This window comes from Scyliorhinus torazame, chromosome 13, assembly GCF_047496885.1.
Source record: "Scyliorhinus torazame isolate Kashiwa2021f chromosome 13, sScyTor2.1, whole genome shotgun sequence".
Classification (NCBI taxonomy): Eukaryota; Metazoa; Chordata; class Chondrichthyes; order Carcharhiniformes; family Scyliorhinidae; genus Scyliorhinus; species Scyliorhinus torazame.
In genome coordinates this window covers 30,083,076-30,104,681 of record NC_092719.1, presented here as the reverse complement: position 1 = coordinate 30,104,681, position 21,606 = coordinate 30,083,076, and the positions used below count along the sequence as shown (strand labels likewise).

At 49.7% G+C, this 21,606-nt stretch overlaps 1 protein-coding gene across 1 annotated transcript in view; it reads right to left on the bottom strand.

The window, feature by feature from the left end:
* Positions 1 to 21,211, bottom strand: part of LOC140387796 (aggrecan core protein-like) — a 37,979-nt gene extending 16,768 nt beyond the window's left edge. Inside the window, exons 1-4 of the mRNA XM_072470923.1 lie at positions 21,035 to 21,211; positions 14,797 to 14,900; positions 14,638 to 14,720; positions 4,139 to 4,296 (exon numbers count right to left, since the gene is read on the bottom strand). Coding sequence (XP_072327024.1) covers positions 4,139 to 4,296; positions 14,638 to 14,720; positions 14,797 to 14,900; positions 21,035 to 21,211 — 522 coding nt within the window. The remainder of the gene's footprint in view (positions 1 to 4,138; positions 4,297 to 14,637; positions 14,721 to 14,796; positions 14,901 to 21,034) is intronic.
* Between the last annotated feature and the right edge of the window lie 395 nt (positions 21,212 to 21,606).

Sequence of the window (21,606 nt, the reverse complement as noted above, 5' to 3'; positions counted from 1 at the left end):
GTTTCAAGTATTGGTGACCTGTATGTGATCCAGAACACCTAACACACCATGATACCAGGAGTGGGGGGATATTAGCACTTCTTAGACCTACCTGCAAGTGATCTGCCTTCCGCCAGCATTCCGTCATCCTGCAACATGGACAACATCAGCCCGCCGCCGCCGCTCCGCATCGCCGGCAACCTCGGGGCCAACTGGAAGATTTTCAGTGGGTCCCAAACTATGCGGACAAGGCCCGCCCACTCATACAGTCAACCCATTTTCCCCTGACGGCCGAGGCACAACAGGCCTTCACAACAGGCTGGGATGCACGCAGTAGACGAGACACTGCCCTTTCAATTAGAGAGTGACGCATCAGAGGTCGCCCTCGCCGCCACCCTCAATCAGGCAGGCAGACCCGTGGCATTCTTTTCCTGCACCCTTCATGCCTCAGAAATTCGGCACTCGTCTGTCGAAAAAGAGGCCCAAGCTATCGTTGAAGCTGTGCGGCATTGGAGGCATTACCTGGCCGGCAGGAAATTCACTCTCCTCACTGACCAACGGTCAGTGTTCATGTTCAATAACCCACAGTGGGGCAAGATCAAGACTGATAAGATCTTGAGGTGGAGGATCGAGCTCTCCACCTACAATTATGAGATTTTGTATTGCCCCGGCAAGCTCAACGAGCCCTCAGACGCTCAAGCCCGAGGTACATGTGCCAGCACACAGGTAGACTGACTCCGGACCCCGCACGATAATCTTTGTCACCCGGGAGTCACACAGTTGTACCATTTCATAAAGGCTCGCAATCTGCCCTACTCCATCGAGGAAGTACGGACAATCACCAGGGACTGCTAGGTCTGTGCGGAGTGCAAGCCGCACTTCTACCGGCCGGACCGCGCGCACCTGGTGAAGGCCTCCCGCCCCTTTGAGCGCCTCAGTGTGGATTTCAAAGGGCCCCTCCCCTCATCCGACCGTAACACGTATTTTCTCAGTGTGGTCGATGAGTACTCCAGATTCCCCTTCGCCATCCCATGCCCCGATATGACGTCTGCCACCGTCATCAAAGCCCTCAACATAATCTTCGCTCTGTTTGGTTTCCCCGCCTACATCCACAGTGACAGGGGATCCTCATTCATGAGTGATGAGCTGCGTCAGTTCCTGCTCAGCAGGGGTATCGCCTCCAGCAGAACGACAATCTACAGCCCCTGGGGAAACGGACAGGTAGAAAGGGAGAACGGGACGGTATGGAGGGCCGTCCAACTGGCCCTATGGTCCAGGAACCTCCCGGCCTCCCGCTGGCAGGAGGTCCTCCCTGATGCACTACACTCCATTCGGTCACTACTGTGCACCGCCACTAACAACACGCCTCCTGAACGTCTTTTTGCTTTCCCCAGGAAGTCCACATCTGAGGTGTCGCTCCCGACTTAGCTCGCAGCTCCAGAACCCGTCCTGCTCCGTAGGCATGCCCGACTCCACAAGGCGGACCCTTTGGTGGAGAGGGTACAATTGCTCCATGCAAACCCCCAGTATGCCTACGAGGCATACCCCGACGGCCGCCAGGATACTGTCTCCCTCAGGGACCTGGCATCAGCAGGTCACCCCCCCCCCCCACCCCCACCCTCCCAGCCCGGCACCACCCTCCCCTCCCCCGGCGCTGCCAGCAGCAACCCCCCGGGACCATCCGTCCTCCCCCTGCCCACGCTCGAGGATGAAGAGGATTTCGGCACGCTCCTGGCGGCACCGGACATCAGACCAGCATCGGCATCCCCGCCACCACTACGTCACTCCCAGCGGCACATCAAGGCCCCGGACCGGTTAAACCTCTAACTGGTCCACTGGACTTCAAAAGACATTTTTTTTCTCTCTATCAAAAATTGTAAATGTGAATGTAAAAAGAAAACCATTTGTTGTATATAGTTCTCCACCACCCCTGCTGGACTCAATTTTAACAGGGGGTGAATGTGGTAAACTACAGTTGCACCTACATTAGGTGATGTATGGTAGGACCTGTACTACAGGTACGTTGGTAGTCTCTGCCTGCTGGCTCCGCCCAGTAGGTGGAGTATAAATATGTGTGTCCTCCATGCTGCAGCCATTTTGCCATCTGCTGTGGGAGGCCGCACATCTTAGAGCAATAAAGCCTCAGTTGTATCCAACTCAAGTCTTTGTGCAATTGATTGTACATCAGTGAGTTAACGCTGCCGAGTTTGTTTAATTACTACTGGGCAGCAAACATTGCAATGGCGAGGAAATGGAGAAGCGGTAGGTTTGTGGGGGCGGGTGGAGGTGGCCTCGTGTAAGGGGACCAGCATGAGGGCACGGGTGCTGGCGCCCCTCCTGTTCTCACTGCTTCAGTACTCTGCGAGTCTGGCTCCGCGAGTCCGGTGGTGGATTCAGCACTGAGGTTTTGGAACCAGTGTAGACAGCACTTGGATTGGAAGGCATGTCGCTGTGGGTGCACATTTGTAACAATCATAGGTTCATGCTAACGGGGCTTGATGCAAGGTTCCGGGGGTGGTGGCATGTGGGGATAGAGTACTTCAGGGATTTGTTTGTGGGAGAAACGTTTGCAGATCTGGAAGAGCTCGAGGAGACGTTGCTTCCCTGAGATCCCAGAGACAGATTTTGGTGTGTTGCTGGGACTCGGAGCTGCCAACGACAGGGCTATGGGCGAGTGATTTGGCAGAGTTCCTGCATTTGGAAAAAGTGAAGTTCGCCATTCGAGGGGTGGAGGAAGGGTTCACCTCCAGGTGGAAGCTGTTTTAAAAATATATATTTTTATTGCTATTTTCCAGTTTATCACAGCTCAATCTATGGCGCACCTGGTATTTACATATACATTCGCTTCTAATATTTTTTAAATTTAAAAACAAATACATTGAGAGTGCCAAATTCATTTTTTCCTATTAATGGGCAATTTAGCGTGGCCAATCCACCTAACCAGCGCATCTTTGGGTTGTGGGGGCGAAACCCACGCAAACACGGGGAGAATGTGCAAACTCCACACGGACAGTGACCCAGAGCCGGGATCGAACCCGGGACCTCGGCGCCGTGAGGCAGCAGGGCTAACCACTGCACCACCGAGCTGCCCTTTAAATTTTCTTCTTAATATAAGAGATTTTTACATGTGTTCCCTCCGTCTACTCTCCCCCCCTCCCCCCTAGTAGTGACTTCTGCCCCAGGTGTCACATCCTGTGCTCCGCTCCTTTCTGCTGCGGTTTTTAGTTCTTGTCCTTGCCCGGTCAGGGGGGAGGGGTGGCTTACTGGACCCTCCCCTGCTCCCTTTTCCCCCTTGTTTTACTCTGCAACTCCCTTGGGTTCCCTCCTCCCCCCTTCCTCCTCTGTTTCTATCCATTGTGTGTGCTCTTATTTGTTTTCCTCCATCCCCCCTCGCCCCCGCTCTTCTTAGTCTCTATTGGCCATGAACAGGCGATGCATGGCCCCCACGCTTTGTGGAAGCCCTCATCTGACCCTCGGATGGTGTATTTAATCTTCTCCAGGTGAAGAAGTTCCACCAGGTCTGCCAGCCAGTCTGCAGCTGTGGGAGGTGCTGCTGATTGCCAGCCGAGCAGGATGTGGAAGATGTTTATTGACTTCTTTAAGGAGTATTGAGTCGTCAGTGTGGGGGTGGGGGGATGGCGTGGGTGTTCACATTTTGTTCGGGGGGTGCGATAAGTTGGAAAAGGGAGGCGGATAGGGTGGTGGCATGAGTGGGCGCTGTGATTCAGGTGAGGGGGGGGGGAGGGTTTGTTACCCGTTGCAACATTCGCTTTCGTATTTTTTGCAATTATGTATACATTTAAAATGTGATGCACTATCAATTACGACGAGACGAGATGTAATCGAGGCTTTATTGCACAGCGATGTGTGGCCTCCGACTGCAGCTTACGAAATGGCTGCTGTTCGGAGAGCACACACATTTATACTCCGCCTCCTGGGCGGAGCCAGCAGGCAGGGATCTACCCCCGTACCTGTAGTACAGGGGCCTTACCGTAATACCCATATATACAATATAATACAACAGTGGTGACTACCACAAAATGCCTTCAATAATATGTTTTTAAAAAGAATAAAAGATTCTTTCCTTCTGCATTTGGTCATGTTGAGAAACATTGAGGGACAAATACTTAAATAACGTACGCAGATTCCAGGGGTTTACCTCAGCATCTGTCCAAGTCTTCGCAACAGAGAAAAAAATGAAGCAACGGCGGAATTTAACCACGCCATCAGCACACATCCTTTTCCCCAAGGCAACACATTCCTCATCCTCATCATCGTCTATCTGTTTCTCCGGTACACTCTTCGGAAGCAGATCAGCTGCAGATTAAACAAGCTGTAATAATCACAGCATTCTCAGTTCATTTCTCATTCATGAAGATGGAAATTGATGAGTACATGGTAGATGGGACTTGCCTAGGGAGTGGGAATTTTCACCTTAGTGCGTTAACCCTCTATTCACACGCTTGGGAGGGATTGTCCGTGAAACCCACCATGTATCTTACAGTGACGGTGGCAGCCTGCCATTGACCAGCAGCAGGATCCAACAGATCCTGTTGAAAACATCCCTTGCTGCCAGGAAGCCGATGGATGGCGTCATCGGATCTGCCGGAGCGAATGGCTTGAAAATCCTGGCCAGGCTGTCAACAATACATACTGTAATGATATGTACAATGTCAGTATAGTAAAGGGTTAATATCTGAATCTATGTGTAAATCAAACACTAGAGGGTGTCACTAATTCACTGTATAGAAGACATCATCTCTAGGAATTCTGGGAGAAGCTGAAGAGAACATGAAGAGAGCAGAGTGAAAGTTGAATACAGAAATATAGCACAAGGCCAAGTCATAGTGCCGTTTAATAGTTCGATAGAATATTGAATACTGTACTACAGATTCAGTATCATTAGTTTATTACCTGTAACTCAGTAGAGTGTGCAAACTTCATTTTAGTTTAGTGTGTAAAATAAATTAGTTTTGATTCAATCTTCTTATTTGTATATTCTTTGTCAACATTACATATCTGGCTATCTTGGCGGAAAAGGCAAGGAATATAACATGGTACCAGGCTGCTGCTGAAGTTATTTAGATAGATTAGTTAGAATCTAGCTAACAAAAACCAGCACGCGACTTAGACTTCGAAGAACAAACTGCTTATAGACCTGCTACTTCAAAACACAGAAGAATCTCAAACTCATGGAGATAAGAACTCACTGAGGTAAGTTCAATCTCTACGACAGCTCAGAATATCTGGTAAACTAGATGTTAACTGGAAAGTTTTCAAACAACAGTTTCAGCTATATCTATCTGCATCTGATTTAGACAATGCGAGTGATGATCGGAAACTAGCAGTATTCTTAACGATGGCTGGTCCACAAGCTATAGAACTGTATAACTCCTTTCAATTCGCAACGGACGAAGATAAAACTAAATATAATGTTGTCATCGAGAAATTTGATCTGCACTGCAAGATTCAAATGAATGAAACATATGAAAGATTTATCTTTAAGAAAAGGATGCAAAGAGATGGGGAATCTATTGATTGTTTCATAACAGATTTAAAACTCAAAGCTCAAACATGTAATTTTGCCATATTATCTGACTCTATGATCAGAGACCAAATTGTCTTTGGAATCGTAGATGAAAAGCTCAGGGAACGTTTGCTGAGACAAAAAGATCTTAATCTAGAAAACGCTATCGGAATGTGTTGAGTACATGAATTGTCTAAAAGTCAGTATTCTGAGATTCTGAAGAAAGATAAGGGTGTGCAAACGAGCCTCGAGACCGACTGCGTTGGAGCTGTGGCGCAGTTTTGAAAAATACACGTTTTGGATGACAGCCATATTGCGCACACACATTCCCGACCTGCACATGTGCACTTCACCAAAAAGTGTCAGGCATCTCAGCCTCCTGGACTTCGATGGAAGGCGATTGGGACAATGATCTTGGCAGCACTCTAGGTGGCTACCTAGGCAGCGACAGAGACCGTGGAGGTCCCGTACTAGCGCATCCTGAGCTTGCTCCAGTGGTTCCTGCGTGCGGCTGCAGATGTGGTGCAAGTGGCGACTGGCTTCTTTTCCCTGTATCCGGACTGAATAGGAGACCGGAGCAGCAGCTTTTGAGCACCAGGCCTGGGATCCAGGTGGCATGGTGCCGAAATCCCGGTCATAGACTACATCGCCGGGTTTGAAGTAGCACAACAGCATGTGTCGACCAGCATCTGTCTCTGAGCGGTCCTGTTGATGACAGATCCATGCATCGATGTGAACAGCCATGACAGTCCGTGTAAACCGTGAATGCGTGACCATAGATGTATTGGTGGATCTTGCGCACTCCGAACACTAAGCCAGGCCCTCTTTCTCGATCTGAGCTTAGTTACGCTTGGCATCGGCAAGTGGGCGAGACGCGAAGGTGATCGGCTGCTCCGATCTGTCGGGCATCCCATGTGGAAGGACAGCCCCCACGCCATAAGGGGAAGTGTTGCACATGAGGAGAAAAGGCTTTTCAGGGTCGAAGTCTGTGAGCAACTTTTTGGAGGACTTAACGTCGCTTAACGTCCTGGAACGCATTCTGGTGTGGGGGTGGGGGTCGGGGGGTCGGGGGGGGGCATCCCAACTGTTGCCCTTTCTTCAACAATTGGTGGAGTGGGCTGAGAAGTTGGGGATGAATTTTTTGTAATAATTGATGAGCCCTAAGAAAAGAGCGCAGCTCCGTCTGACCTTGAGAGATGGGTGCCTGTTGGGTTGCCCACACCTTGTCTTCCACCGGGTGGCCATGCCTTTCCACCCGATACCCCAAATAGGTGGCCTCGAGGTGTTAAAAACGCACTTCTCCCTCCGGAGGCAGATGGTGGCCTGTCCAAACCGCCGGAGGACTCCGGTCAGGTTGTCCAAGTGCTCCTTGTCCGAGGCCCCGGTGAATGCTGCCACTCTGGGCAAGCTCCATAGGATGTTCTCCATCACTCGCTGGAGAATTATGCAGGTCGATGAAACTCCAAACAGTAACCAAATGTATTCGGACAACTCACTGTGGGTGTTGATGGTGACGAATCTCCAGGAGCCCGGATCTAGGAGCAGTTGCAAATACGCATGGCTCATGTCGGGTTTTGTTAATAACTTGCCGCCACTGAGCGGGACGGGGTTACGGTCGGGACGGGAAACCTGGTTCAGATGAATGGATCTGTCGGGTTTTAACACCGGGACCATTGGTGCAGCCCAGTTGGTGAAGCGGACAGGGCGGATGATGCCCAGGCATTCAAAGTGATCCAACTCCGCCTGGACCTTCCTTGGGCATAGTGTAAATGGTACAGGATGGGCGCGAAAGTAACGTGGTTGTGTGTGTTCACCCACACTGATTTTTGCTACCATGCCTTTAGGGAGCCGAGGCCTTCGGTGAAAACCCCTGGAAATGTTGCCAACATTCCTCCCAGGCCATGGGGGTACAGTCAACTTTAAATAATGTAGCTATTGCAGCCCAATAAGCTGGGTAGCCAACGCGGACTGCCACCAAGGGTAAGCATGCCGACTGGTCCCCATATGTCAAGGTTACTTGGTTGATGCCTTCAATAGCCAAGGGCTCCCCGAATAAATAGCAAACCTGGCATTCGTGTCTCGAAGAGCCACAGTCTAGAGACCAGGCTAGATCACAGATTATCACAGAATTTATAGTGCAGAAGGAGGCCATTCGGCCCATTGAGTCTGCACCAGCTCTTGGAAAGAGCACCCTGCCCAAGGTCAACGCCTACACCCTATCCCCATAACCCAGTAACCCCACCCAACACTAAGGGCAATTTTGGACACTAAGGGCAATTTATCATGGCCAATCCACCTAACCTGCACATCTTTGGACTGTGGGAGGAAACCGGAGCACCCGGAGGAAACCCACGCACACACGGGGAGGATGTGCAGACTCTGCACAGACAGTGACCCAAGCCGGAATCGAACCTGGGACCCTGGAGCTGTGAAGCAATTGTGCTATCCACAATGCTACCGTGCTGCCCGTGAAGATCATGGCAACGTCTGGTGTCGAGCTCCATTTCAATGGGGTGTCTATAGATCTTCAGTGCTATTCGGATTAGCGCGACCTTAGGGTCTATAATGCAATGTAACTGCTGGTATGCGCCTTCCTGGTCCTCGACATAATATGTCTGGCCTCTCAGGGGACAGTAACATCTGGGAGGTTGGCTGGGAATGGCGCCTTTACGGGTCTGATCTGGTCGTCCGTACTTGCATCAAACTGTTCAAGCTTTCTGATGTGCGGCATATCTCCGATCGGAGTAGAAGCCTCTTTGGGCCTGGACAAAGTGGTTTGGCGGTATAGTGCACAATGGCTGTGGCAGTTCTACTTCACCCTTGCTGCCACTGTTGAATCCAACGGAAGAAACACAGGAATGCACGGGAGGATAGAAATGAACTAAGGTTTATTTAGGTATACACATAAATACTAAGCTAACAAAGCCCTCTCCCCAAAGGGCCACACTCCAGGTTGGGGTTTATATACTGTGAAGTTCCCCCTTGTTAAAGGGCAACCCCGTCCCCAATTGCCGGGGGAGTTCATACTCAGGTAAATTTGGAGAATCTCATTGAGCATAGTCAATGAGGAGGGGGGGGGAGGGGGAGGGGGTTGTAACAAAGGAACAAAGAAAACTGTCATTGGAAGCAATTGTAAGTTTGGTGCACCTATTTCCTGCTTGTGGTAGTCACCACTGATTCGAAACAAACCTGTTGGACTTTAACCTGGTGTAAGACTTCTTCCAGTGCTCACCCCTGTCCAATGCCGGCATCTCCACATCCTGATTGTATAGTAATTGTAATGATGATTATTAGAGGTAATACGGTAAGGTACTATTGGTACGGGGGTAAATCCCTGCCTGCTGGCTCCGCCCAGTAGGTGGAGTATAAATGTGTGTGCACACCCGAGCTGCTTCCATTCTGGTAACAGCTGCAGGAGGCCACACATCTCTGCTTAATAAAGCCTTGATTATTCTCTACTCTCGTCTCGTAGTAATTGATAGTGAATCAATTTATTAAGCAGAGATATTACAGCGATAGAACTTCGTATCAAGCCTGATCACCTACAGCTGCACCCTCAAGCAGCCAACGCCACATCGGCCTCCGACCACTGGCTAACTTGCTTCGAAAGCTACCTCAGATCATCGACTGAACAGCCCTTGGATGCACAGAAGCTCCAGGCCCTGTACTCATGGGTGAGCTCCGATATTATTCCCCTTATCCGGGATGCGCCCACTTACACTGAAGCAATGGAGCTTCTGAAAGGACATTATACTCGGCCGACCAACTAACTCTACGCCAGGCACCTCCTGTCCACAAGACAGCAACTCCCCGGTGAGTCATTAGACGATTTCTGGTGTGCCCTGCACATCCTGGCGAGGAACGGTGATTGCCAGGCAGTTTCGGCAGTCGAACATACAGAACTTTTAATCAGGGACTCTTTTGTAACAGGCATGGGGTCGGGGTAAATCCGCCAGCATCTATTAGAAGGGGGTACGCTCGACCTCGCGACGACCAGACAGCTCGGGAACTCACTAACAGTAGCCTCCCATAACGTACAGTCATACGCCTCCGACCGCACGGCACCCTCATGGACATCGTGGGCCCCACCGGCTACAGCTACCGGCCCCAACCCACCCCAAGCCTGCGCTGCGCGGCAGCCAGCCAACCCCGGGGGGCCCAAATGCTATTTCTGCGGGCAGACCAAACACCCCCGGCAGCGCTGCCCGGCATGGAGTGCAACCTGTAAGGCCTGCGGAAAGAAGGGACATTTTGCTGCGGTGTGCCAGGCCCGATCAATTGCTGCAGTTCCTAGCCCCAGCGTTCCTACACTCCCATGTGCAATGCATGGGCACCGCCATTTTCGTCCCCGCAGATTACGTGCGGCCCGTGGGCACCGCCATCTTTAACGCCGCCCGCCATGTGCGCTCCGTGGGCGCCGCCATTTTCGGCGCCATTTTGGATGGCACCCCAGGACCCCTGCTCGTCGGGAACTTCGTCTGGCCGTTAATCACCTGCCACCAACGCCGACCAGCTCGGGGCCTACCAGCACCAGCCACAGCTCGCCTCCATCACGCTCGACCAGTCCCGGCCTCACAACCTCGCAACCGCGACGACGACGGTGAAAATCGATGGGCACAAGACTTCCTGCCTTCTTGACTCCGGGAGCACGGAAAGCTTCATCCACCCCTCTACGGTAAGGCGCTGCTCCCTCGCGGTACACCCCGTTACCCAGAGAATCTCCCTGGCCTCCGGATCCCATTCCGTGGAAATCCGGGGGTACTGCACCGCCACCCTCACCGTCCAGGGGGTCGAGTTCAGCAACTTCCGGCTCTACGTCCTCCCCAACCTCTGCGCTGCCTTGCCACTCGGCCTGGACTTCCAGTGCAACCTCCAAAGCCTAACTCTAAAATTCGGCGGACCCCTACCACCCCTTACTGTATGCGGCCTCACGACCCTTAAGGTCAACCCACCTTCCCTGTTTGCAAACCTCACCCCGGTTGCAAACCCGTCGCCACCAGGAGCAGACGGTACAGTGCTCAGGACAGGACCTTCATCAGGTTGGAGGTCCAGCGGCTACTGCGGGAAGGCGTCATCAAGGCCAACAACAGCCCCTGGAGAGCCCAACTGGTAGTAGTTAAGACTGGGGTGAAACTACAGTCAGACCATCAATCGGTACACGCAGCTCGACGCGTACACCCTCCCACGCATATCTGATATGGTCAATCAGATTGCACAGTACAGGGTCTTTTCTACAGTAGACCTGAAATCTGCCTACCACCAGCTCCCCATCCGCAAGGCGGACCATCCGTACACCGCGTTTGAAGCAGACGGCCGCCTTTACCATTTCCTTTGGGTTCCTTTCGGCGTCACTAACGGGGTTTCGGTCTTCCAATGTGAGATGGACCGAATAGTTGACCGGTACGGACTGCGGGCCACATTCCCGTACCTAGATAACGTCACCATCTGCGGCCACGCCCAGCAGGACAACAACGTTAACCTTCTCAAATTTCTCCACACCGCCAAACTCCTTAAGCTCACGTACAATAAGGAGAAGTGCGTGTTCTGCACCAACCGCTTAGCCATCCTTGGCAATGTTGTGGAAAACAGAGTTCTAGGGCCCGACCCCGACCGCATGCGCCCCCTCATGGAACTCCCCCTCCCCCACTGCCCCAAGGCCTTGAAACGCTGCCTGGGGTTTTCCTCCTGATGGCTGAGGCCCACCAGGCCTTCAACCGCATCAAGGCAGACATCGCCAAGGCCATGATGCACGCGGTCAACGAATCCCTCCCTTTTCAGGTCGAGAGCGATGCATCGGACGTCGCTCTGGCCGCCACCCTCAACCAGGCAGGCAGACCCATGGCATTCTTTTCCCGCACCCTCCATTCCTCCGAAATTCGGCACTCCTCTGTCGAAAAGGAGGCCCAAGCCATCGTGGAAGCTGTGCGGCATTGGAGGCATTACCTGGCCGGCAGGAGATTCACTCTCCTCACTGACCAACGGTCGGTTGCCTTCATGTTCAATAATACACAGCGGGGCAAGATCAAAAATGATAAAATCCTAAGGTGGAGGATCGAGCCCTCCACCTACAAACTACGAGATTTTGTATTGCCCCAGGAAGCTCAACGAGCCCCCCGATGCCCTATCCTGAGGTACATGTGCCAGCGCACAAGTGGACCGACTCCGGGCCCTACACGATGGTCGCTGTCACCCAGGGGTCACCTGGTTCTTTCACTTCATAAAGGCCGCAACCTGCCCTACTCCATTGCGGAGGTCATGGCTGTCACCAGAGACTGCCAGGTCTGCACGGAGTGCAAGCCGCACTTGTACCGGCCAGATCGCGCGCACCTGATGAAGGCCTCCCGCCCCTTTGAACGCCTCAGCATGGACTTCAAAGGGCCCCTCCCCTCCACTGACCGAAACATCCTCAACGTGGTCGATGAGTAGTCCCGCTTCCCCTTCGCCATCCCATGCCCCGATATGACGTCTGCCACGGTCATTAAAGCACTCAACAGCATCTTCGCCCTGTTCGGTTTCCCCGCTTACGTCCACAGCGACCAGTGATCCTCCTTTATGAGTGATGAGCTGCACCAGTTCCTGCTCAGCAAGGGCATTACCTCGAGCAGGACGACAAGTTGCAACCCCGGGGAAACAGGTAGGCTGAGAGGGAGAATGGGACGGTCTGGAAGGCCGTCCTGCTGGCACTGCGGTTTAAAAATCTCCCGGTCTCCCGCTGGCAGGAGGTCCTCCCTGACGCGCTCCACTCCATCCGTTCACTACTCTGCACTGCAACTAATGAAACCCCCCCATGAATGTCTCCTTGTCTTCTCCAGGAAGTCTACCTCCGGGGTTTCGCTCCCAACGTGGCTGGCAGCTCCTGGACCTGTCCTACTCCGCAAACACGTGCGGCTCCACAAGGCAGACCCATTGGTCGAAAGGGTACAACTACTGCATGCAAACCCGCAGTACGCCTTTGTGGCGTACCCCGACGGGCGCCAGGATACAGTCTCCCTCCGGGATCGTGCACTAACTGGGTCCCCACCCACGGCCCACCACCCGACACCCCCCCCTCCGATTGCCCCGGCGCCACTCACCCTTCCCCCAGTCCACCTCACCACAGCCCCCGCCCCAGGACGATCCGTCCTCCCACTGGTTCCACCCGGGGATGAAGACGAGGACAACACGCTCCCGGAGTCACAGGCGACCAAGTCGGCGCCCGCATCACCACCGGGACCGAGGCGATCACAGCGGAGGATCAAGGCACCCGACCGGCTGAACTTGTAAATGTCGCCTGAACTGTAAATTTTTCAACCAAACTGTAAATGTTCCCCCCCCCGCTGGACTCTTTCTAACAGGGGGTGAATGTGGTAGTCACCACTGATTGTATAGTAATTGTAATGATGATTATTAGAAATAATACGGTAAGGCTCCTGTACTATAGGTACGGGGGTAAAGCCCTGCCTGCTGGCTCCGCCCAGTAGGCGGAGTATAAATGTGTGTGCACACCCAAGCTGCTACCATTCTGGTAGCAGCTGCAGGAGGCCACACATCTCTGCTTAATAAAGCCTCGATCATTCTGTACTATTGTCTTGTAGGAATTGACAGAGCATCACTGCCTTTGGAAACAATTGTATTCTGTTGGGGACTGAGTACCCGAGTTTTTGTGTGGATGTTTGAATGCTGTGGCAATTCAAGACAAATGAAATCCTGAAAGGAGAGTTGGAAAACCTGAAGGTAGATCCTTGCTAAATGGAGAGGAAGCATTGTTCGAAAGGATAGTTGGAAAACATGGAGGTAGCTCCTCAATGAAAACAGTTGAAGGAATGCATTGTTTAAAAGACTTTTGAAACGTGTCTTTTTGTGAGTGGGGCGGTACCGTGCCACAATGGTTAGCACTGCTTCCTCACAGCGACAGGGACCTGGGTTTGATTATGACCTCAGGTGACTATCTGTGAGGAGTTTGTACTTTCTCCCGTGGCTACGTGGATTTCCTCCGGGTGCTCCGGTTTTTCCCATAGTCCATAGATGTGCAGGTTAGGTGGATTGGCCATGTTAAATTGCCCATAAGACCATAAGACATAGAAGCAGAATTAGGCCACTCGGCCTATCGAGTCTGCTCCGCCATTCAATCATGGCTGATATTTTTCTCATCCCCATTCTCCTGCCGTCTCCCCATAACCCCTGATCCCCTTATTAATCAAGAACCTATCTACCTCTGTCTTAAAGACACTCAGTGATTTGGCCTCCACAGGCTTCTGCGGCAAAGAGTTCCACAGATTCACCACCTACTGGCTGAAGAAATTCCTCCTCATCTCTGTTTTAAAGGATCTTTAGTCTGAGATTGTGACCTCTGGTTCTAGATTTCCTACAAGTAGAAACATCCTCTCCACGTCCACTCGATCCAGGCCTTGCAGTATCTTGTAAGTTTCAATAAGATCTCACCTCATCCTTCTAAGCCTCCGACGAGTACAGACACAGAGTCCTCAGCCATTCCTCATACGACAAGCTGTTCATTCCAGGGATCATTCTTGTGAACCTCCTCTGGACCCTTCCCACGGCCAGCACATCTTTCCTTAGATACTGGGCCTAAAACTGCTCATAATATTCCAAATGGGATCTGACCAGAGCTTAATACAGCCTCAGAAGTACATCCCTGGTGTCCAAAAGGTTAGGTGGGGTTACTGGGTTATGGAGATAAGGTGAATGCGTGGGCTTAAGTTGGGTGTTCTTTTCAAATGGCCGGTGCAGACTCAATGGGCCGAATGGCCTCCTTCTGCACTGTAAATTCTATGTATCCATGTATTGAGTTTGGAAATACTTGTGTGACAATCATCTGGGGGAGTGTGAGGATAAATCCTCAAGAGGCCGATGGAGTGTCATCTGCCAGTGGGTTTCAGATAGGGATATTATCATGAAATCTGTGTAAGTGGGAATGATTTAGTAATGTGCTATTGTGCAAACTTTTCATGTCAAATAAATGTATTTTTTTGTTAAAAGCTCATTGACATTCCTGTCACTCTGTTCTATCATGTCTTCTAAAAACAATCGATATGGTCTTCTGAACAGGGTTCCATTCTGGAACAAGATTCTGGGACCTTCCCATCCAGGAACATCAACGAGGATCATAACAACAGATAATAGAATCAGTTTACCTGCCACCTCACTGCTGAATAATGCAGCCAACAGCAAAACTCCAATCAGCATCATATCTGGCTTGAAGTTCCTCTCCTCAAACCTGAAATACAAAAACAATTCAACATTAACATGAAGATTTCCAATGAAAGGTGGGAATCTCCTGCTCCCATTCCTACCTCTCTCTTTCCCAGTTGTTTGATGTGATGAGGTTCCAAGTGTGACTGTGAATATATAGAGCAGACTGAAGAGCAGTGGAGCCACTGAAATCAAATCCAATTGGCTGGACCAGTAATGATGTCACATTAATTGTTGACCAATTGGTGTCTGAGAGCCAACAGGAGGGACTGGAAGATATTCAAATATTTCCTGTACCACGTCTGAGATTGTTTAACGTGGCTCTGTAACTCCTCAGTGAGGAATGGAAACTGCAGTCAATGTTCCAAACCCCATTAATCAGACTGGACATGAATGGATTAACAAAATTAGGATTTAATGAATCAATGAGACTATTTAGAATTTGATCATTATTATTATGAGATGAAGACCTCTGAATAAAAGCAGAATATTCTCAAAACACGAGAACATATATCAGATAATCTGATCCCTTTTGTAATAGATCTGAACCCCATCTATTCCTCCCATTTCTCCCCATAATGATAGATCTCCTTCACACACTGGCAGCAGTGGGAATGTTACCCATTTGTAAAGAATAGTACAGGAGACTCATGACAAAGGTCAGAGCAGCTAAAGGAACAAGTAGTAGAATGGATAGCAAGATGGCTTGAAAACAGAGAATAGACGTTTAGGGTATTTATTTAAACTGACACAAGATGCAAAGTTGTGTTCCACAATGAGAGGTGTTGGGGACCCGTGTTGTTCACTCTTTACATCAACAATTTGTTCTCTAGAATCCAAAGAACAATTTCAATTTAGCAACTAAACCTAAAAGGGGGTGTAGTTATTGTGGAGGAGGAGCTCAAGAAGACACAGAAAGGTTCCTATATACTTGAATGAATGTATAATTGGGATGTGAACTTAAATACCAGAGGAGATATTTTGGATTCTTCTATCCTGACTCGCGTCTGAATTGTGTCAGGGGGTCTTTAAAAATGGGAATGGGACCTGATTCCAGGGTACTGGGAGTGAGGGGTGGGAAGGGATGGGTTTAAGGGGGTTTATTGTGGTTATGGGAGACCAGGGGATGAGCACGGAGTATGTGGGGAATGGGGAGATGAAGTTTAGGGGCCTCACAATCACCTCCAGAACAGAGCCCAATACCTCAGTGAAGGGGGTAGCTTATTAACCTGACCACCTCAGTTTCGCCCTGGATCCGTCTCCATCTGAGGCCTGCTGAGGGAGGCAGCAAATCTCGACTCCCCATCATGAACAGGTGGGCAGGAAGTGGGATCATGACATTGGGAATTCTCCCGGACTCCTATTTCCCTCCTCCAAGATGAAAATCTGTCAGGATATATTGAACTTGAATAGAATCTTGGTTAGACCACACTTGGAGAAATGTGAGTGTGAACAGACATATGAACACATGAATTAGGAGCAGGAGGAGGCCATTCGGCCCTCCAGCCTGCTCTGCTCTGGCTGATCCGATTGTGTCCTCCAATCCACATTCCACCCACCCACAATAACCTTTCACCCCTTGCTTGTTATGAATCCATCTTTGTGTGTAAAAAAAGGGGTGATACAGTGGCATGGTGGTTAGCACTACTGCCTCACAGCGCCAGAGACCCGGGTTCAATTCCGACCTTGGGTGACTGTGTGGAATCTGCACGTTCATCTTGTGCCTATGTCGGTTTCCTCCGGGTGCTCCGATTTCCGCCCTCAAAGCTGTGCAGGTTAGGTGGATTGGCTATGCTAAATTGCCCCTTAGTATCCAAAGATGTGCAGGTTAGATGGAGTTCCAGGGTTAGGGAAATAGGACGGTGGATTGGGCCTCGGTAGGATGCTCTTTCAGAGGACCGGTGCACGCTCAATGGGCTGAATGACCTCCTTCTGCACTGTAGCAATTCTATGGTTCTATTCCATTCTATTCTATTGAACTCTGCCTTAAAAATATTCAAGAAAACTGCTTCCCCTGCCTCTTGAGCAAGAGATTACCAAAGACTCTGAATCCACTTAGAGAAACATTTCTTCACCTCTGTCCTAAATGGAGGAATACTTATTTTTAAGCAGTGCCCTCCTCAAACTAGATTCTCCCACAAGAGGAAGCTTCCTGTCCACATTCAGCCTGTCAAGGTCCCTCAGGATCATATTTGTTTCAACCAATTGACTTCTTAGTCTTCTAAACCCCAGCGGATACAAGCTGAGACTGCCTTGTCTTCCCTCATGAGACAACCTGTCCAATCCAAGTACTAGTTCAGTAAACCTTCTCTGAACTGCTTCCAATCATTTTACATCTTTCCTTAAATAAGGAGACAATACTGTACACAAAACCCCAGATGTGATCACACCAATGCCCTGTACATCTGAAGCACAACTTCCCTACCTTTGTGTTTAATTGTCCTCACAATAAATGGTAACATGCTAGTAGCTTTCCAAACTAATGGCTGTGCCTGCATACTATCCTGTTGTGATCCGTGCAGTAGGAATCCTCGAACCCTCTGCATCTCGGAGCACTGCATTCTCTCGCTGTGATGAATGCAGGATTTTAGATATACTGGATTATAAACATTTGGCAATTTAAGAGTTAACAGCTTGGGTTGGCGTGCGTTTGACTGCAGTGGTCATATTTTTAAAAATAATCTTGTTTTGCAATACCAGAAAGCTTTAGGAGCCAGAGGTAAAATTGACCATCGGAAATTTCAAAAAATCCGGAGTGATAGCAGGGCTCCAGCGTGCGGCACGCAGCTCCTGCTGCCGATCCGGGGCCCTGCGCTTCCGGCTGCGGGTCCGTGCATGCTCGCGGCGGCCATTTTCATGCCGGCCCCCGCGCAACATGGCGGAGCCACACAGCGGGCCAGCGCGGAAGAAAATAGGCACACCCTGGATCGCGCCCGCCCGCAGATTGGTAGCCCCTGATTGCGGGCCTGTCCGTCGTGGAGGCCCCCCCCGGAGTCTGATCCCCCGCCCCTACCAGGATGGCCAGTGCGGCCGCGAGTCCGAGTTCCTGCCGGGTGAGACCATACGGGAACCACGCCAGCGGAACTCGGCGGGAACTCAGCCAGCCGATCGCGGGGGCCTCTTTCAATGGCCCTCGACCTGCGCCATGTTGCCCAGTCCGCGGAGAATCGCGTCCCGGCGCCGCACGTCTGAGACCTCCGTCCCCAGGCCAACCCGAGCGCAATTTTGGTGCGGAGGCTCGGCGAATCCCGGCCAATGTGTTTTCAGCCTGGAGAGTTCATTTGTTTTCAGCTTGGGGAGTTAATTTGTTTTCAGCTTGGGGAGATGGTGTCATTGCTGGGTGCAGCTAAGATATTCAGACATATTGAGAAAGCATTCTGAGTTGAGTTCTGATCTGGCTACGCTTTCGATCACAAGTAACGCTTTTGCTCTCATAGTAGGATATTAGCATTAAAAATGGGTATTAGCATTTGAAACAGTGGAGACATGTCCGAGGGCAATGGGAGAGCTGAAACAAACCAGTTGAAATAGCTTTTGGAAGACATCCAGCCAGAGTCTGCTGGGGTTCTAACAGGAGCACAAATCTGTTCTGGAAAGCAAATAATAATCTGTGCCATTGGGACTGGGATGGATTGGGAGGGATATGCTTTTTTTCTTTCTGGTTGTTTAATTGGGAATAGAGGTAGTAACTAAGGGTATTGTATTTACTGTGTTGAGTAGTATTGTTTAAGTGGTAATTGTAAGTTATTTTCGGGTGTGGGGTTAAAGAGTTTAATATTGTGTAATAATAAAGTTTTGTTTTAAAATACCAAAGCCCTATTTTTTAATGCATTCATTCCTGGAGCGAATTATTCTATCCGCACAGTCTTACAAAATAAATAAAATATTGAGGTTCCAGTCCAGTATCCTAGCCACTGTTGGAGTCTGACCTGGGATCACAATACTCACAATTTAGATAATATATTAATTTTATTTTGCACGCCCAAATGCCCCACTTTCCCACATTATACTCTATTTGCCTGGTCTTTGCCCACTCACTTAATATATCTAAAGCCCTTTGAACCTTCCTTCTATGCTCTTCAAACCTTACTACCCTACCTATCTTTGTGTCATCAGCAAATGTAGCAATCAAACCTTTAAACATAGAACAAAGAACATACCGTGCAGAAGGAAGCCATTCGGCCCATCGAGTCTGCACCGACCCACTTAAGCCCTCACTTCCACCCTATCCCCGTAACCCAATAACCCCTCCTAATCTATTTTGGTCACTAAGGGCAACTTATCATGGCCAATCCACCTAACCTGCACGTCTTTGGACTGTGGGAGGAAACCGGAGCACCCAGAGGAAACCCACGCAGACACGGGGAGAACGTGCAGACTCTGCACAGACAGTGACCCAGCAGGGAATCGAACCTGGGACCCTGGCGCTGTGAAGCCATAGTGCTAATCACTTGTGGTACCGTGCTGCCATTGGTTGCTTCATCCAAATCGTTTCTATAAAATGTAAAAGTTGAGGCCTCAGCACTGATCCCCGTGGTGCACCATTCATTGCATCCTGCCAACCCTCCATTTCCTGTTACCTTGCCAATCCTCTATCCATTCCAATGTTACCTTGACACCACGAGCTTTTATTTTTCGCAATAAACTTTGATGTGTGTAAGACCCTCCACCTGGTCTAAAGGTTCTTTTGTCTCTACTCTGGATGTCACTGATGCTACAGCTTGAATGAAGATTCACTAAAGATGATACAGCTTTATTAAAGCACGAAGCAATAGCAGATACTCGCAATAATGTTGGCTGCCACCACTCCCTATGAGCCAGAGTCCTTCTCAGTGGTCAATCCGATGATGAATTCCGTGCACATCTTCCGAGCAACTGACCAATTTGCTCTCAGCCACTGCAGTCAAGATGGTTCTGTGGACTCTCTTTGTATCTATCTTTGCGATGGTCCTATGCCAAAAATGATAAGGCCTGCTCTTATCCCATATAATTCTTTTTTTTAATTACGTCATGTACATCTCCATGCAACCCCATATGCTCCCTGCTCAGACTGCCTATGAAGGTCACATTTGAGGTCCCATAACCAGCTTGACTCCACTTTGTTATTTCCAACACTGCTATCAATCTCCAGAGCGATGAGAAGGTGGCATATTTATTGCCCTTTAATGAAGCTCAGCCAGTTTATCTTCCCTGCTACGTGTCCTCCTGAAGGTTAATTTCCTTTGCAGAGCTTACAGATAGAGCAAGGTTTACACATTGTCCAAATTAATCATCATGCTTTGTGTTCTAAGCATACAATGCAGTTCAGTCCAGTTCTTTACATATCTTCGATCTGGGGTATTCTTTTACCTCAATGTTCCATGCTACAACCATGGGACAGACGCCATGGACGCGGTTCCACCACAACTGATCTACGTGAATTAATACAAAATCCATTTTTTGAAAAAGTAAGTGATTGCACATTAGAAAGGTAAAAAATACGTTGGCTTACATGTGGTAACTTTTCAAATGCATTCCAGATATCTAAAGACATTTCATCCATGGGTTCCCCTTTTTCCATAGCATATGCTACTTCTTCAAAAAGTTCAAATAAATTGGTTAAACCTGCACCGGAATTCTCTGGCCGTTCGCTGGAGATGGGATTCTGTGGTCCCGCCGGCAGTGTACCCATGTTGTGGGTTTCCCGGCGGTGTGGGATGACTTAAGAAATGGTGAAACTAGATAACGACAGGCCAATCAGTTTAGCGACAATTGTGGGGCAGTAGCTGGGATCTATCGCCAGGGACACAGTGACAAAGTTGGAGGAATGGAGAGACAAGAATTTGTGAAGAGTTCATGTCTGATTGATCGAGTTGAGTTTTAAGAGTAGGTTACCAACATGGTGGATAGGGGAGTGGATACAGATGGTGTCGATATGGATAGAGAGCAAAGGCAGATAAAAAGAGTTGATGTGCAGATCAACAAACACCTAGTGGAATAATGTAAGTGACTTGCAAGATTGAATAGTCCTGAGCTGATCTTAAAACCAGTCCTAAGACGAGTATATTGTGCAGGTCGTATCATAAAACATTTCTGGAAACAATTAACTTCTCCTCAGACTCGATTCCAGGGACACAAATGGAGCAAAGGCAAAGACAAAATGGAAAGGACTGGATTTGCATCAAAAACAACACTGTGATCCTGTTTATCGGTAACTGAAGTTAGATCTGGTTGAATGATGCATCCTGTCTGGCTCTGTCCTATTAGTTATTGTCTTTGTGTTCAATCACTGGGGCACAGGGCCCAGGTACAAAGTACACTTGCTTCTGCCTCTCTATTCCCTCACTGATAACTGTTTACCTGGTGTAGAGGTAATCCGCAGAACTGGTTCTGGGTTTGATAGGGTGTGGGAGGTTCATCTGATGATTCCTGATGAGTCACTTCATCTTTCTCAGACACGGCAACATTATTCTGTCTTCTCGTCCAGTTGATGCTCAAAGTCAATCCATCTTCTTTATCCAGGACAAACTCACCCATAATCGGTGTGAAAGGGCCGAGACCAGAGGAATAACCTGGAGCTGAGTGTACTCATGTCCCAGATACAGCAGGACAGCTGGCTGGTGAGGAGATCATTCCTCTGCAGAAAGCAAGAATGGCCTCCTCAACATTCAGTGAGGCTTCATCCAGCATTCATTGATTTTTACATTTTTTTTTCAATTAAGGGTCAATTTAGTGTGGCCAATCCACCTGCTCTGCACATCTTTGGGTTGTGGGGGTGAGACCCACACAGACATGGGGAGAATGTGCAAATTGCATACGGACAGTGACCCGGGGCCGGGATCAAACTGGTCCTCGGCGGCGTGAGGCAGCAGTGCTAACCACCATGCCACCGTGCCATCCCAGTATTCATTAATAACATGCAGATGACTGAG